The sequence below is a fragment of the Panthera pardus genome, unplaced genomic scaffold (genome assembly GCF_024362965.1).
Source record: "Panthera pardus isolate Hobbes unplaced genomic scaffold, ASM2436296v1 HiC_scaffold_13, whole genome shotgun sequence".
NCBI classification, from domain to species: Eukaryota; Metazoa; Chordata; class Mammalia; order Carnivora; family Felidae; genus Panthera; species Panthera pardus.
In genome coordinates, this window is record NW_026526688.1 from 109,939,406 (window position 1) to 109,954,099 (window position 14,694).

The window sequence follows — 14,694 nt, forward strand, 5'->3', positions numbered from 1 at the left end:
TTATATTGATGTAAATTTATTCAAGTATAAGCCAATGAAAACATTCAGAATTTCAAATAATCTAGTCCTGAATGTCAATTTAATATAAGAGCAAAGAGACTCAATCAAAAGTATTCCAATAACTTAGTTGTAATTTACATTGTACTAAGTCTTCAAAAAAAAAACAAAACAAAACCAAAAAACCCCAAAAAAACCCCAGATCATTGCACAGGGTCAGATGACCATATCTAGTGGTCATTAAACATGGTTCTGTGTTTCCTCCTTTTGGAATTAGCACCCTGAAATACAGTGAATAAAAATGAATTTTTAAATGAATAAACGTTAAAAATTGGTATTTTTTTCCCTAAACCATTTGGGGCATAAAAACAAAAAAGAAACCTGAAAAATTCAACTTTTTCCACACAAGAAGCCAGAAACAGGCCAAAACACTAAACTGTTAATGGATTGCTACAAACCCGAAACGAGTTCTAAGACAGCTCTCTTAAGGTCTGTGAAAACCAGTTGTGTCTGTACTAAATTATGTTTGGGATTTGCACCATTATTTAAAGTTACCCCTATAATGGCACACTGTTGTGATTAATAATTTCATCCAGGAGTTTTTGATCTTTGCATTCTTGATTCTTTTTTTTTCTTCCCCAGAAAGTTTTCACAAAAGTCCGTTAGACCTCAGCCCTAAAGAAGTCAGTTACACTTCACCACAGTAAGAGGTGCTAGGTGGTGGGGGTGGGGGGAGGGTTAGCTTTAGCTGAGAACTATTAAGACAGTATCACTTTTGCAGGTGTAGCCTACAAAAATAATGAGCCCTCTGCCCAAGTCAGTGTTGCTTGATATAAAAAGTGATACTGTCATGTCAGTGCTTAAAAAAAAAAATGAGATGACAATGTTATGCTAACAAATGGACAAAAACGGTAGGGTGGGTTTCTAAACAAGCATAACAGCAGTAGCAGGGTTAACAGGGGTATCAAAAGAAAGTGAATGCTTAGATGAATAATAATTGCATTTTACTGCTAATTAGCTCATTAAGATATTTTTGTAATTTAACTGGCCAAGCTGCTTTTCTAAATATACATTAATGATTAATAAGGACAATATAAAAATATAATAATTATAGTGGTTAGTAATGGCAACTAGCTTGCATCTTAATTCATGCTTCTCTTTATTGTAGCCAGCTTTCAAACAAATTCAATTTTATTTAAAATCTTACTTTTTTCTGATGTCATATCGATCTGAAAGAAAAGATACACAAATTGAATGGTTACAAATTGCATCTTGTTTCACAGCCCCTGATGTGCAAGTAAGCTCCTATTGATAATCACAGCCATGGGGAGACACCATAAACCAGAGGAAGGTCAGAGTAATTTGCTACAGTTCTTCCTGAGAGTCTCCTGGATTCTTATCATAACTTTGAAAAAACAAATCTCCTTTCTAGGCACTATAGGTGGAAAGTACTTTTTAACATGTCATTCCTAGGAAGATGTGATCCAGGGTGTGTTTGATGTTAGAAATACATATTTATTAGGTGAAGGGCCAGGAAAAGTGCAAAATAGGGGTTAGACAGTAAGTGTCAATTTAGTTGTGAAAAAGAAGGAAAGAACAAAGAGCATGCCAGGTAATACATTCTACAGAAGTAGTTTCAGTATCATTAATTACAAGCCAAAATTCCAAATCCTGAAAAGGATCCAGGAAACTGGATCTACTGCCCTGAACAGTTCCTGAGAATACTCAATAGAGAAATCATAAACCTAACACAAGAAACTCACTTAAACACAGCAAAAATGGTTTGAGGGGCACCTGGGTGGCTCAGTCGGTTAAATGTCCAACTTCGGCTCAGGTCATGATCTCACAGTTTGTGGGGTCAAGCCCCACGTCAGGCTCTGAGCCATCAGCCCGGAGTTGAGCTGAGCCTGGAGCCTGCTTCAGATGCTGTGTCTCCCTCTCTCGCTGCCCCTCCCCCACTTGGGCGCGCGCATGTGCACGCTCTCTCTCTCTCTCTCTCTCTCTCTCTCTCTCCCAAATAAATGTTAAAAAAAAAATGGTTTTAAAACTGCATTGCTCTTCTAAGAAGGTGTGTAGGTCCAATTTTGAACAGCTCTGGTGATAGAAGCACCAAGTGCAGGAGGGAAACGGAATATGTGAGCCAAAAGAGTGACTCTCCAGTTGAGGGAAAGGATGACATCAGTCTTGTTGCAGTGTACTATGTATATGGTTACACATGGTGGGACCATGAGTCTATAATCACCCCTCTTGTCCTGCTCCACTGCCAGAGTAGGAGGAAAAGTGAATTCAGGGGGATCCTCTGCACTGAAAAGGCCTTACATTTTGGGCTGGTGAGTACAAGAGTATTTATTATATTTTTCTTTATGTTTTTGTATTCCAAATCCATCAGACTAACATTAAAAATATAAAACTAGTATTATTGAAAACATTTATGTGCAATTATTAACAACTGCATTTGTCTATCTTAGAAACAGGAACCAGCATGTAAATAGGAAAGGAGAAGGTATTTCCCAATGATTTCTTTCATTTCGATGATAATGTTTGGGCACCTTCAAATCTTTATAAGGAAAACAAACACACATGTGCCTGAAGAGGTCTAATTCAAATGGTTCTTTATTCAAGGTAACCTCTCTAAGACTCGCTTTCTTCACCTATGATATAGCATCTATGATATGACAGCACAGCCCTCACAGGGCAATTGTGAGACATTAGTGCTAATGAGGTACGTGGAGCACTTAATATAGAATCTATTTTATGAGAAATGCTCACTAGTAGAGATCTGCATTATAATATTATAGGCTAATGGTTGAGCTATACACTCAAAACTTATAGTTTTTGGTCTCAGTGGTTCTCAAACTTTGTGGTCCTAAGGCTCCTTTACACTCCTAAAAAGGGACTGAGAACCTTGAAGAACTTCTGTTTATGTTTGATATACACAAGTAAATATCTGTTTCATGCATTAAAACTGAGAAAATGCTAGAACCCAAATATACACAAGCAATATGCCAGAGTCAGAGTGATGATATCATCATATGTAATGCAGTCCCCCCGGAAGACTCCTCCACAGCTTGTGGAGATATGGGAAATAAAAGGCAAATAATGTCTCAGTAGCATTAAAAACAAGTTTTGACCCCCAGACACCTCCAGATCAACCTTTGAGAAATGAAATAATAGTCTGACCTTCAGTAGTTGGTAGGGAAACATATATTACTGCACAGAGACAGGGTAACAATTTACAGGGGAACACTTTACTATTCTTTGAATTGAGTCTACGAGATGAGATGAAAGACAGAGGCTCAGAGAGGTTAAGAAAAACCGTGACCCTTCAATTACTAACAACTGTATAACCCTTCTTAGAGCACAGGTTAACTACATGTTCTTCTTAATGGTTAGAGCAAATACAGCCATCAACAAGCAACAGTGTCATATAATTACCTCTTCCTCCTGTTCTTGATCTGACTCTGATTCCTTGCCGCCCCAAGATGCCATGCAAGATAGAAAAAAGAGCAGAAAGAGTAGACAGGATTTAGAAGAAAAGAAAAGATTAAATATGTTGCCAACAAACATCAATAGGCAAGCATACAGACAGCATACTTTTTTTTTTTCTAAGAGCTTATAGAAGGCACAAAAATTTTAAAAAGGATTGATTTAAATGCCAAAGTCTGTAGATTCAAGAGGCAAAAGAACCAACATTATATTCTAATTTATTAGTCAAAGGAACTAAAATTATAAATATATTCATTTCAGATACTAGGTTACTAGCAGCCTTAAGGCTTGACATTTAATGGATTTGATGCCGATGTCTACAGAAATGATGATGAATATCCCAGTCATTACAGATGCTGGCTGAAAATCTTAAAAGCCACAAAAAAACATACGGTGAATATATTTTGAATATACAGGTAATATTTAGAAGTTCTATTATAATAAGGAACTACTAAATTCTAAAGTATATCTGAAGTGTACAATGTCGGCATTATTTTCTTTTTTGCTTTGAGCTGCTAAATGGAAAGCTGTCCTGGACCATCACAGCATTAATAATATGTACTGACTTAGAAATACAGTGTAACAATACAGCAAATTCTTTCTTTCATTGCACATTGAAGCTCACTGAAATCGGAGACAAAGTTCATTCATCTTTATATGTCACCCAGGTGGACTGCACAGAAGTATATATGTTGTTATGGTTTTTATATGGCAATCTGTTTCAGTGACTCACAAATCTATAAACTGAAAGTACATTTCGTATCAACTGGAGTGAGATTAGATAATGCTCATTTGGATGGATACACCTATTGCTCTATTCTAACTACTGGAGTAACATGTAAGTTTACATGTACAGATAATGTTTCGTTTTTATCACAGAATCAGAATTTGCAATATTAAAACATGATGCTATGAGCTTTTCTCTATGTGACTCATCTCTATTTACAAGAACAATTGGTTAAGAAGAATAGACCATCATGGGTTAAAAAGAAGTGTAGAAAATGCTTTTTTTGTGGAGTCAAGATTTAGGGTTTTAAATGTGTTTCTACTTCTCCTCCAAGTCTCACCTGCCACTTCTCACCCTCCACCCCAACCTCTAGTACACACTCTGACGACCTGCTGCAGCCCCCTATAGGCTGCCACATGCGAGCTTTCTATGGAAAAGATACTGGTTAAAATTGTTCTAAGTAATCAAATAAAGTTATCCCCGACATTTAATTCATTCGGTTGTCATTTTCAACTTGATCAAAGTAAGCAAGGAATTCTGTAATGGTGAGAGGTTTAAATAGAAAGTAATATCTGGCGGGGTGCCTGGGCGGCTCAGTCAGTTAAATGTCCTACTCTTGATTTCAGTTCAGGTTGTGATCTCATAGTTGTGAGATCGAGTCCTGTGTCTGGCTCCACACTGAGCGTGGAGGCTGCTTAGAATTCATTCATTCATTCATTCATTCATTCATTCATTCTCTCTCTCTCTCCACCCCCCCAACCCTCAAAATAAATAAATAAACATCTTTTAAAAATGACTGTTATATGTGCTTGCATTCAGTGCTTTTGCTTTTATTTATTTTAAAGGATTTGAAAATTAAATCCTATACAGACTGAAGTGCACTACAGCAGATTTGACAATACCTTTGTATAAATTGGCAGGGTGATGTTTAAGTTGCAAATAGCTTGATGCACCAGGCCTCTTGTGGATTTGGGCTCTTTCATAAATGATAGTCGCCCGCAAGGTTCCTGAGTCGTATCACGTACCTTGAAGGAAAAAGGCATACATGCTTCACCCAGATATGATGTATATAATTTATTTTAATTAGAGGATACTCAAAAGAATCAGGAAGAAATAAATTCATTGATAATGCCAAGGATTTAGAGGTGTTCCTTTCTTTTGCTATTATCATTTAGAATGACTTTAAAAAAATCATTCAGCTTTTAAAAAATTGCTGTAAGATATACATAAAATTTACCACGTCCATTTTTACACTTACCATTTTTAAGTGTTCAATTTAGTGGCATTAAGCACATTCACAAACTTGTGCAATCATCACTACTATGCAGAATTTTCCATGATCCCAAACAGAAACTCTGTACCCATTAAGCAAGAACTCCCCATTCTCCTCTTTTGCCAGCCCTCAGTCACCTCTATTCTACTTTGTGTCTCTATCAGTTTGCCTCTTCCAGGTACCTTGAATGGACAGTTATACAATACAAAGGATAGAGTTATCCTTTTGATTCTAGGTTATTTTACCTAGCGTAATATTTTCAAGGTTCAATCATATTGCAACATATATCAAAGTTTCATTCTTTAAAAAAATTGTGCTAAAATATACATAATATAAAACTTACCATGTCAACCATTTTTACACACACAGTTTTTAGTGGCATTAAATACATTCACGTGGTTGTCCAACCATCACCCCCATGCATCTTTGGAACTTTTTCATCTTCACAAACTGAAACCCTGTTTGCATTAAACAATAGCTTCCCATTCCTCCCTTGCCTCCCTCCCCTGGCAACTACCATCCTGTTTTCTGACTCTATGCACGTGACCACTCTAGGTACCTCATGTAAGTGGAAACATTGAATATTTGTCCCCTTGTGTCTGGCTAATTTCACTTAGGATATATCCTCGAGGTTCCACCATGCTATAACTTATATCAGAATTTCATTCCTTATTATGTGGGTGAATAATATTCCTTTGTATGTATATACCATATTTCATTTATCCATTCACCTGTCAATGGATATTTGGGATGTTTCCACCTTTTGGCTATTGTGAATAATGCTCTTATGAACACTGCTGTGCAAGTGACTGTTTGAGTCCCTGCTTTCAGTTCTCTTGGGTATACACCATACACCTAGAAGTTGAATTGCTGGACCATATGCTAATCTATGTTTAAATTTTTGAGGAATCATCAAACTGTTTTCCACAGTGGCTGCATCATTTTGTATTCCCACCAGCAATGATCAAGGTTCCAATTTCTCCACATCCTTGCCAACATGTGTTAGTTATTTCATTTTTTAACAATGGCAAACCTAATGGGTACAAAGTGGTATCTCATTGTGGTTTCAATTTGAATTTCCTTAAGCTGTTGAGCATCTTTTCATATGCTTATTGGCCATCCATATAACTTCTTTGGAGAAATGTCTAAGTCCTTTGCTCATTTCTGTATTTGGTTGTTTATAGAATGACTTTTGCACATCAACAATACCAAGTATTAGCTTAGTTATACACCCATTTGTGTTAAATGGATCCATTACCACTCGGCAGTTATAGCTTAACGTGATGATCTACAGAACTTATCTTTAAGCAGGCAAAACAATCAAACCAGAAATGGCACAACAAAAGACTCAGAGGAGATCTGGGGAAAGCTTAATAGATTTTTTAAAAAGTTAAAAGAGGTGTACTGACATATACTTGGAAAATAATAAGGGATTAAAATAAGTCACTGCTGACAAACCGTTTGGAATTAGTAGTCTAAAGTCAGTGTAATAAAAACTGATGGAGACCAGCTTCTATCTTGTGAGGATTGAACATTATTAGGACTTCTAGAACAGTGAAATACACTGAGAAATAAGAAAAAAATGAGTGACTGGAGAAATAGATAACAGAATTATTACTTCCTTTTAATTTCATGAATCTCTCCATCACACATTTTTGTCCCTCTTTATAATTGGACTCTAGAATGAAATGTGTGTCCATTAAGGACAAATTCCTAACTTGGATTAACATTCTTAAACAGGGACAACAGATTCATGGTGTACTGAAGTGTCTCCATAAATGTTTGCTGGATGAATTTTTGAAAATATATCCAATTCACAGCTCTATCTGGGATAATTTCTTACTAGATTAAGTGAGATCCTGGGTCCTTTGAGAGCTTCTATTACAAAATATTGTCACTTAGAACTCTTTTGGTCTCCACATTAATGATATTCATGCATCTTTAAAAATTAAGCATAAATATTTAAAAGAAATATAGTAAAAAAGAAGAAAGAGACTTCTTTCAAAATTTGGGAAAAATGGCCAGTTTTTCTAAATAACGAATTGGCTATCTGTCCTAATTCTCAGCCTTATGAATTTGAACCTCAAAAATAAAAGTGTTTGGTTTTAGAGGACTTTAAAGTTTCATAGATATGGTTTAAAAAAATTACTGGAAATCATTGAAAAGCAAATATTATCTCCTCCTAAAGGAAATCAAATCCTTACTTGATCTTAAATAAAAGGCATTACAAAATTTCATGTATATATTACCTTGACAAAGAGAGGAAGTCGGTTTTCTTTAAAGGCAAAAAAACTGAATATATGATGTTGGCCACTCTTGGTTAATGGCACCAGGTTGCCAAAACAATCAACATAGATTGGTTTTCCTTCTAGTACCTGATGAAAACAGAGAAAAATAACATATAGTATAATAGCTATAATTATCACGTGTTATTTACATAAAAAAAGTGGTGATGCTACTTGGACCATGAAAATTCTTAAAATACACATATATAATCTTTAAATTGCTGACTGACATTTTTGTCTTATCGGTGACAAAGCAGGTGTTAGTACCCCCTTCCTCTTCTTACTGGTATAGGAATTACAGGAATCTTCAAATGCATGGTGGCAGTTTTAATGTTTTCATTTCTAATAGTTTCATGTTACCCCTCCAAAACCAATATCTCTTTAAGTCCCACATTTAAATTTCTGACTGGGTAATTTTTGACATCATAATGAATCAGGTTACTTGACTTCAAAATCCAAAGGCCCACTGGTAAAAAAAAAAAAAATCCAAAATAAGAAAAAGTAATGTAGAAAAGTCCTGGATATGGTACTTTCACATTTACACAAAGGATATACTTCCCAACTGCTTTCTTTACTATTAAACAATAATAAGAAACAACAAGGAAAGATAAAGACATCTAAACTATGACAGTCAGTTATATACTTTATCAATAACTCATAATTTTTCCCAAAATAATCTTCAACAGAGTCCTTTTATCTACTCATACACACTGAGACTGTCCCTATACGCAAACAGGTTAAGAATGGCTGATTTTGGACCTTGACCTTCTAACTGATCAAAATGTGGATTGGTCTTTTTTTTTTTTATAGCTCTATTTATTAAATACTATTTTAAATATAATATATTAGTAAGGGTATAAACACCATGTCAATACAAATTATTTTTGTAAATACAGTACCTCTACATCCCTGCTTCTGGCCACCTCAGCAAAATTTTCTTGTTGTTCAAGGGTCTTATCCACCTTATCATCAGTCATGCAGAAACATCTCAACCTGGCTTCAATGGGGTCATGTGACTTGGCAAACACAACAAATTTGGCCATATATGGTACACAGATAATTTCTCTATACACTTGTGATGCAAAGGTAACAGATTCCTGGATTTGCCGACAATCTATCAGCCAGAACCTACAAAAGGAAATAAGGTAAGTTATTTGAAATTTAAAGTACAGCAGTTGAAAAACAACAACAGCAACAACAACAATCCCTTCACTGTGATCAAAACAGTCACTAAATGTTTCTTGGAAAAAGAAGGGAGTGAAGAGGGAGATGATAAGAGAAACTAAAAGGAAAGAAAGAAAGTGAAAGGAAAGGTAGAAAGATGGGAAGGAGCAAGGGAGTTCAGGGGAAGAGAGAAAGATTAGGTGTTTAAAATCAGCTATCAAATGCAGTATTTGTGATTTTCTTCCATAGAGACTCTTCTGAGTATTCAATCTTCTCAACTCTATCTCAGCACTTTAGAATCTTCTAGCATGTGAATTCAGTATCGGACATTATGACAAGTATCTCACTGAATAAGAATTTCTATTTCCTTGATTCCCTTTCCTATTCTTTGTTTCGTTTCCTGAAACTCTTTTCAATAATACCTACACAGCTTTTTTTCATCATTCTTTTCCAGTAACCTCTCCAGACACCAAGGTTGGTAAAACCATTTTAAACAATTTGCTTTTGCTCCAGAACTTCTAAATATTGAATATAATTCATAGAAGAAATTATTTGCTTGTCACCAATTTATGGGTTCTAACCCCAACTAAGTCTGTGACATTGCCTGGCAACTTTCTCCTCGGATATCATTTTATTCAGTATACTAACTTTGCTAAGCTTTTAGCAAAGCTTGAGCCCCCCCGCCCCTCATCTGAGGCCCTAAGAAAGACAACTTCACTGAAAAAGAGGTCATTGATGGACATTTTCCCAATCTGCTATGTATATGTATACATATACATATATGTATACATATATGTATATGTATATGTATACACTTTCAAAGGTTGTTCCACATCCTCTTGCTCTGAAACGTTTCCTCAACAATGATCACCTTCCTCCTCTTGGCTCATTTCCCATAATCTTTCAACATTCCTGAGATTTCCCTATCGTCTTGGCCTCTCTTTTCTTCAAGTTCTTGATCCATCTCTTTTCTTTTTTTACTGGCTTTGGTAAAATATATATAACAGAAAATTTACCATTTTAACCATTTTTAAGTGTAACCATACTTAAGTGTAACCATTAAATACACTTACAATACCAACTGCTTACTCTATCCCACAAGGCCTTCTATAAACAATGCACAATCCAGCATTACTTCTGAATTATAGATTACCTGGATCATTGTTGCAACCCCCCAGGACGCTTTTGCATTCTATCTTGGCATCTTTGCTCATGTTACTCTCTTTTCCACTTTCCCAATCTGCTTATTGGGTTCCTACATGTCTCATGAGTTACCTCTTCTCGGACATCCTCTACATCCCAACGCAAACACCCTCTGCTGAATTCTTTAGTAACTCTGGTGGACCTCTCATTCAAAACTTGCCATTGTCTTGCATTAGAGGGTAGATGCCTGAGTGGCAGAGCATACTGACAGAGAGCTCGAGACTCAGTAGCTGAACCTGAGTGGCTGAGACTATAAACATGGGCCATCAAACCCAGGTATTGCTGTGCACTGTTACTGAGCTATTCATGAATCTCTATTTTTTCGTTTCCCCACTAAATAGAAATTTAAGTTTTAACCACTCTCAACTTTAGTTTTCTCATCGGTAAAATGGACACAATACCTCTTGTTCTATTTAAGTCACACCGTTGTTGTAGTTGTCAAATTAAATAATTAGGAAAATGCTTAGCAATCCACTGATCCCAATGTAAATGGGAACTAAATAAACTGACTCTTGTGTGCATGACATAAAATTAGATAGCTTCAGCTTTTAAAAGATGTGTGATATGTAAATGGATAAGACATGGGTAATGGGTAAATGTGTTAGAAGGCATAAGGGTCACTGAAACCTCTAAACCACTTAAGCCAGCCATGGCGGGCTTTGTGTTTTTATTATTCTGTTGGAAAAAGTAGTTCAGGCTATTTTTTGACAGCAGGAAATTTATCTTTCCTAAGACCTTTAGGACTGGAAAAATCAGTGGTGGCTGCTAAAACCAAAGTCAAGGTCATACAGTCAAAGCCGACAATCACTTATTTTTCTTAGATTTTAATTTGACTGGTTGTCCTTTGTTATTGTATCATCACTATTATATTTGCTGGCAGGTCTAGTTTAAAATCTGAAAATGCAGATGATCTTTAAAAGCAAACCAAAAAGATGTACTTTTAAAGGATGTAAGAAACTAAATAAAACAAAAGACAATGGGGAGGGGCAATATCATAGTGGGCTTTTCTGGGCTGCATAACCATACCTGGCAGACACATTGGTTGTAAAGGAAACACATTCATTGACAAATGTTAATGGCGTAGTTCCTGTAATATCTTCCCATTGTGCAGGGGTCGTTCCACCTGAAATAATAGGATTGTTTTTAAAAAAAAATTTGGGCAAAACTCCAGACTTTGAATTGTAAAATAAAGTCACTGTGGTTCTGGCTGTGTTCACCTCTTAGTCCCACCCACCCCTCAAAATGACATATTGGAAACATGTCTAAAAATCACATGCTAAAAAATGACACACTGAAAACAAATAGCAGACACCACCTTTCGAGAAACTTAAGGGAAGTTATTTGAATAAATGCCTCAAATTACTTACCAAGTATTCTATGCTCTGACATTCTTTTTGTTTTAATGTTTCAAGTTTTTATTTAAATTCTAGCTAGCATGTAGTATAATATTAGTTTCAGAAGTAGAATTTGGTGATTTATCACTTACATATAACTCCCAGCGCTTACTTAGCACAACAGGTATGTCCTTAATATCCATAGTCTATCACCTGCCCACCTCCCTCCATCAACCCTCAGTTTGTTCTCTATAGTTAAGATCAGACTAACACTCCGAAGCTTTGATTGTAATTGCTAGGCTTTGAATATATTTTAAATTGTAGCAGTTGATGATGTGAAAAGATACTTTGATCAACCAAGGAGCTGAATACTTTGTTAAGATAATAAAAAATCCAAGTATTCTTTTATTCCTGAACTTCATTTATTTTATTTTATTTTATTTTATTTTATTTTATTTTATTTTATTTTATTTTATTTTATTTTATCTTATCTTATCTTATCTTATCTTATTTTATTTTATTTTATTTTATTTTAATGTTTTATTTAGTTTTGAGACAGAGAGAGACAGAGCATGAGTAGGAGAGGGGCAGAGAGAGAGAGAGACACAGAATCTGAAGCAGGCTCCAGGCTCTGAGCTGTCAGCACAGAGCCCGACGCGGGGCATGACCTGATCTGAAGTCGGCTGCTTAACCGACTGAGCCACCCAGGCGCCCCCATATTTTTTAACTATCATATTTTATTCATATTTTAAGAAATAAAATTACTTGGGGTACCTGGGTGGCTCAGTTGCTTAAACATCCAACTCTTGATTTCAGCTCAGGTCATGATCTCACAGTTTGTGAGTTTGAGCCCTGCTTTGGATTCTCAATCTCTCTGCATTCTTCCCCTACTTCCTCTCTCTCTCTCTCTCTCTCTCTCTCTCTCTCAAAAATAAATAAACTTTTAAAAAAAGAAATAAAATTTCTTCTGAATTTGTAGTTAAAGGCTGGTAAAAAAAAAAAAAAAAAGGTTGGAAGATATTAAGAGCTCAATAAATACTGAAAGGTGGGTGAACACATGAATGAATGCTAAAGAAATGACCTCTATACATAGAAAAATCACCATGGAGGCTGAGGTGAACTTTCATTCTACTGGAAAATTAAGTTGGCATAGATAAGGATGAAAGAGTCTTAAAGCACTGCAAGAGGAATGTATGTTTGAGATGAAGAAAAATTGTGACTCTAAACTTTCTTAAAGAAGGAAATGAGTTATCATAGAAAGTTCATGGAACCTTATTCTAGTAGGCCTCTAAAATATTAATTCTTAGCAGAAGCACATAACAGAGCAAAACACAAAAATCTAAACACTTTCACATATTTTTTAATTAACAAATAAATTTAAGAAAGTGTTTAGGGGTGCCTGGGTGGCTCAGTCGGTTAAGCGTCCGACTTCAACTCAGGTCACGATCTCGCGGTCTGTGAGTTCGAGCCCCGCGTTGGGCTCTGGGCTGATGGCTCAGAGCCTGGAGCCTGCTTCGGATTCTGTGTCTCCCTCTCTCTGCCCCTCCCCCATTCATGCTCTGTCTCTCTCTGTCTCAAAAATAAATAAACGTTAAAAAAAAAAGAATTAAAAAAAAAAGAAAGTGTTTAGCATAAACCCATCTGAATAACTAGATTAGGTGGCACCTAGGCCCACGTGGTATCTTCACTGGATCTTCTACAAGGTCAGGGTGTGCCACAGACACTTTTCGGTCTTACTACTTTTGCTTCCATGCCATGAATGTTGCACATTATAGAGAGACTAACTGTATACCCATGGAACAAAAAGTATCAGACTGACACCCAGGAATGCTGGGTGACAACCAGAAATGGGTAATTGGGAAAGAAGTCACACGTGAAGCATGATTTCCTTCTATACTCATTATAGTCTGTGTATCTTAAAATTCTGTCATATTATTAAACTTATGGGGTAAAGTCTCAATGGTTTGCTGTCGTAAGTAGAGGAAAAACACTAATTAGAAGGGGAATTAAGAGAACAAAATAAAAGTGAACATTCCTTTCAATATGGAGGAGAAATGAAAAAAAAAATTCTAACGATACCTAAACAACCAGGGATGGTTGTTATTCCTACTGACAACAGTATAAATATTTACTGAATGCCAATACCATGTGTTTATTGTTAAATAGGGAAATTAGTCAAATTATGTAGTCTTAACACAGATTATTTGTGTGGGTTTTTTTTTTCTCTTACCCAGTGGTGGTGGTATTTTGAGCAGAGAAAACCAATATCCTGGGAATGTCTTTCTGGAGTGTGGTAGTCATCTGAAAGCTACTACAACTTCCAATTGAAAAGGCCAAAATTCAGTTAATGATTAAAAACCTGTACTTTGTTTTTCCAAAGTTAGTTTAATAGATTAATGATAAAGACATATCAGTTCCTAGACAGAAGTTTGAACTACTGGGTATAGTTATTCAAGTGTTTGTTTTTCATTAGATATAAGATGAGGTCTTCGATGAAGGCTTAAAGCTTGGGAGTAGAGGTATATAAATTTGGGTTTGAATTTCAACTCTGCCAAATATGTATGGTATGATCTCAGGCAAGTTATGGAACTTCACTCGGCCTTGGCTTCCTTTTGCATAAATGGGTTTAACATTTCCTTATGGGTCCGCTGTGAAGGTTAAAATGACAATGCATATAAAGTGTCCAATAGTTTGGCATACGAGCTGTATATAAATGTAATAAATATAAGTTCATTTCCTTTAGCTTTCACGTCCCTAATTAGAATGCTTTTCCTGAATTAATGCATATAACCTCACAGGTATCTTATGGCAAAGGTACTGAATATTTACAATGATCTACGTTACTTCTTTTGGAACTTTCTACTAGCATAGTCACAAGTGACTTACCTGTTATGCTGCATAGTAATCTTAAGGTTGGTGCATCTCCCCCAAAACCATTCAACATGACATCACTTGAAGCTTTGGGGACAGGAATGGTCATGGTAATTGGCTTGTGGAATTTTCTTCTTCTAGGTTCCAAAGTGACTATAGGGCTGAAGGTAGCTTTGTTGCCTAGAATCTTCTTAACCAGCTCACTGTGCATAGGTTGAGCCTTTTCAAAGAAAAAAAATATTAAAATAAATGATATATCATTATATATATGTCAAATTTCTTTGACATAAGTTTCTCCAGGTATCACTTTTTAGCCATAAATAAGTTTGGTGACTTCAAACATGATAATTGTTA

General features: G+C 35.7%; 1 protein-coding gene and 1 long non-coding RNA gene across 51 annotated transcripts in view; one reads left to right on the forward strand and one right to left on the reverse strand.

Moving 5' to 3' along the window:
* The window catches only part of ANK2 (ankyrin 2), a 669,482-nt gene that overhangs the window by 30,598 nt on the left and 624,190 nt on the right, over positions 1–14,694 (reverse strand). For 44 of the 50 annotated variants that reach the window (XM_053901307.1, XM_053901312.1, XM_053901304.1 and 41 more), the window contains 7 exons: positions 14,356–14,560; positions 11,162–11,258; positions 8,668–8,896; positions 7,733–7,858; positions 5,113–5,235; positions 3,433–3,465; positions 1,205–1,226 (listed from right to left, as the gene is read on the reverse strand). In XM_053901307.1, the coding sequence (XP_053757282.1) occupies positions 1,205–1,226; positions 3,433–3,465; positions 5,113–5,235; positions 7,733–7,858; positions 8,668–8,896; positions 11,162–11,258; positions 14,356–14,560 (835 nt within the window). The remainder of the gene's footprint in view (positions 1–1,204; positions 1,227–3,432; positions 3,466–5,112; positions 5,236–7,732; positions 7,859–8,667; positions 8,897–11,161; positions 11,259–14,355; positions 14,561–14,694) is intronic. The other 6 variants (XM_053901301.1, XM_053901319.1, XM_053901337.1 and 3 more) reach the window with 1 other exon arrangement.
* LOC128776569 (uncharacterized) overlaps positions 2,085–14,694 on the forward strand; it is a 35,227-nt gene continuing 22,617 nt past the window's right edge. Inside the window, exon 1 of the long non-coding RNA XR_008421716.1 lies at positions 2,085–2,327. This is a non-coding gene — a long non-coding RNA (uncharacterized LOC128776569). The remainder of the gene's footprint in view (positions 2,328–14,694) is intronic.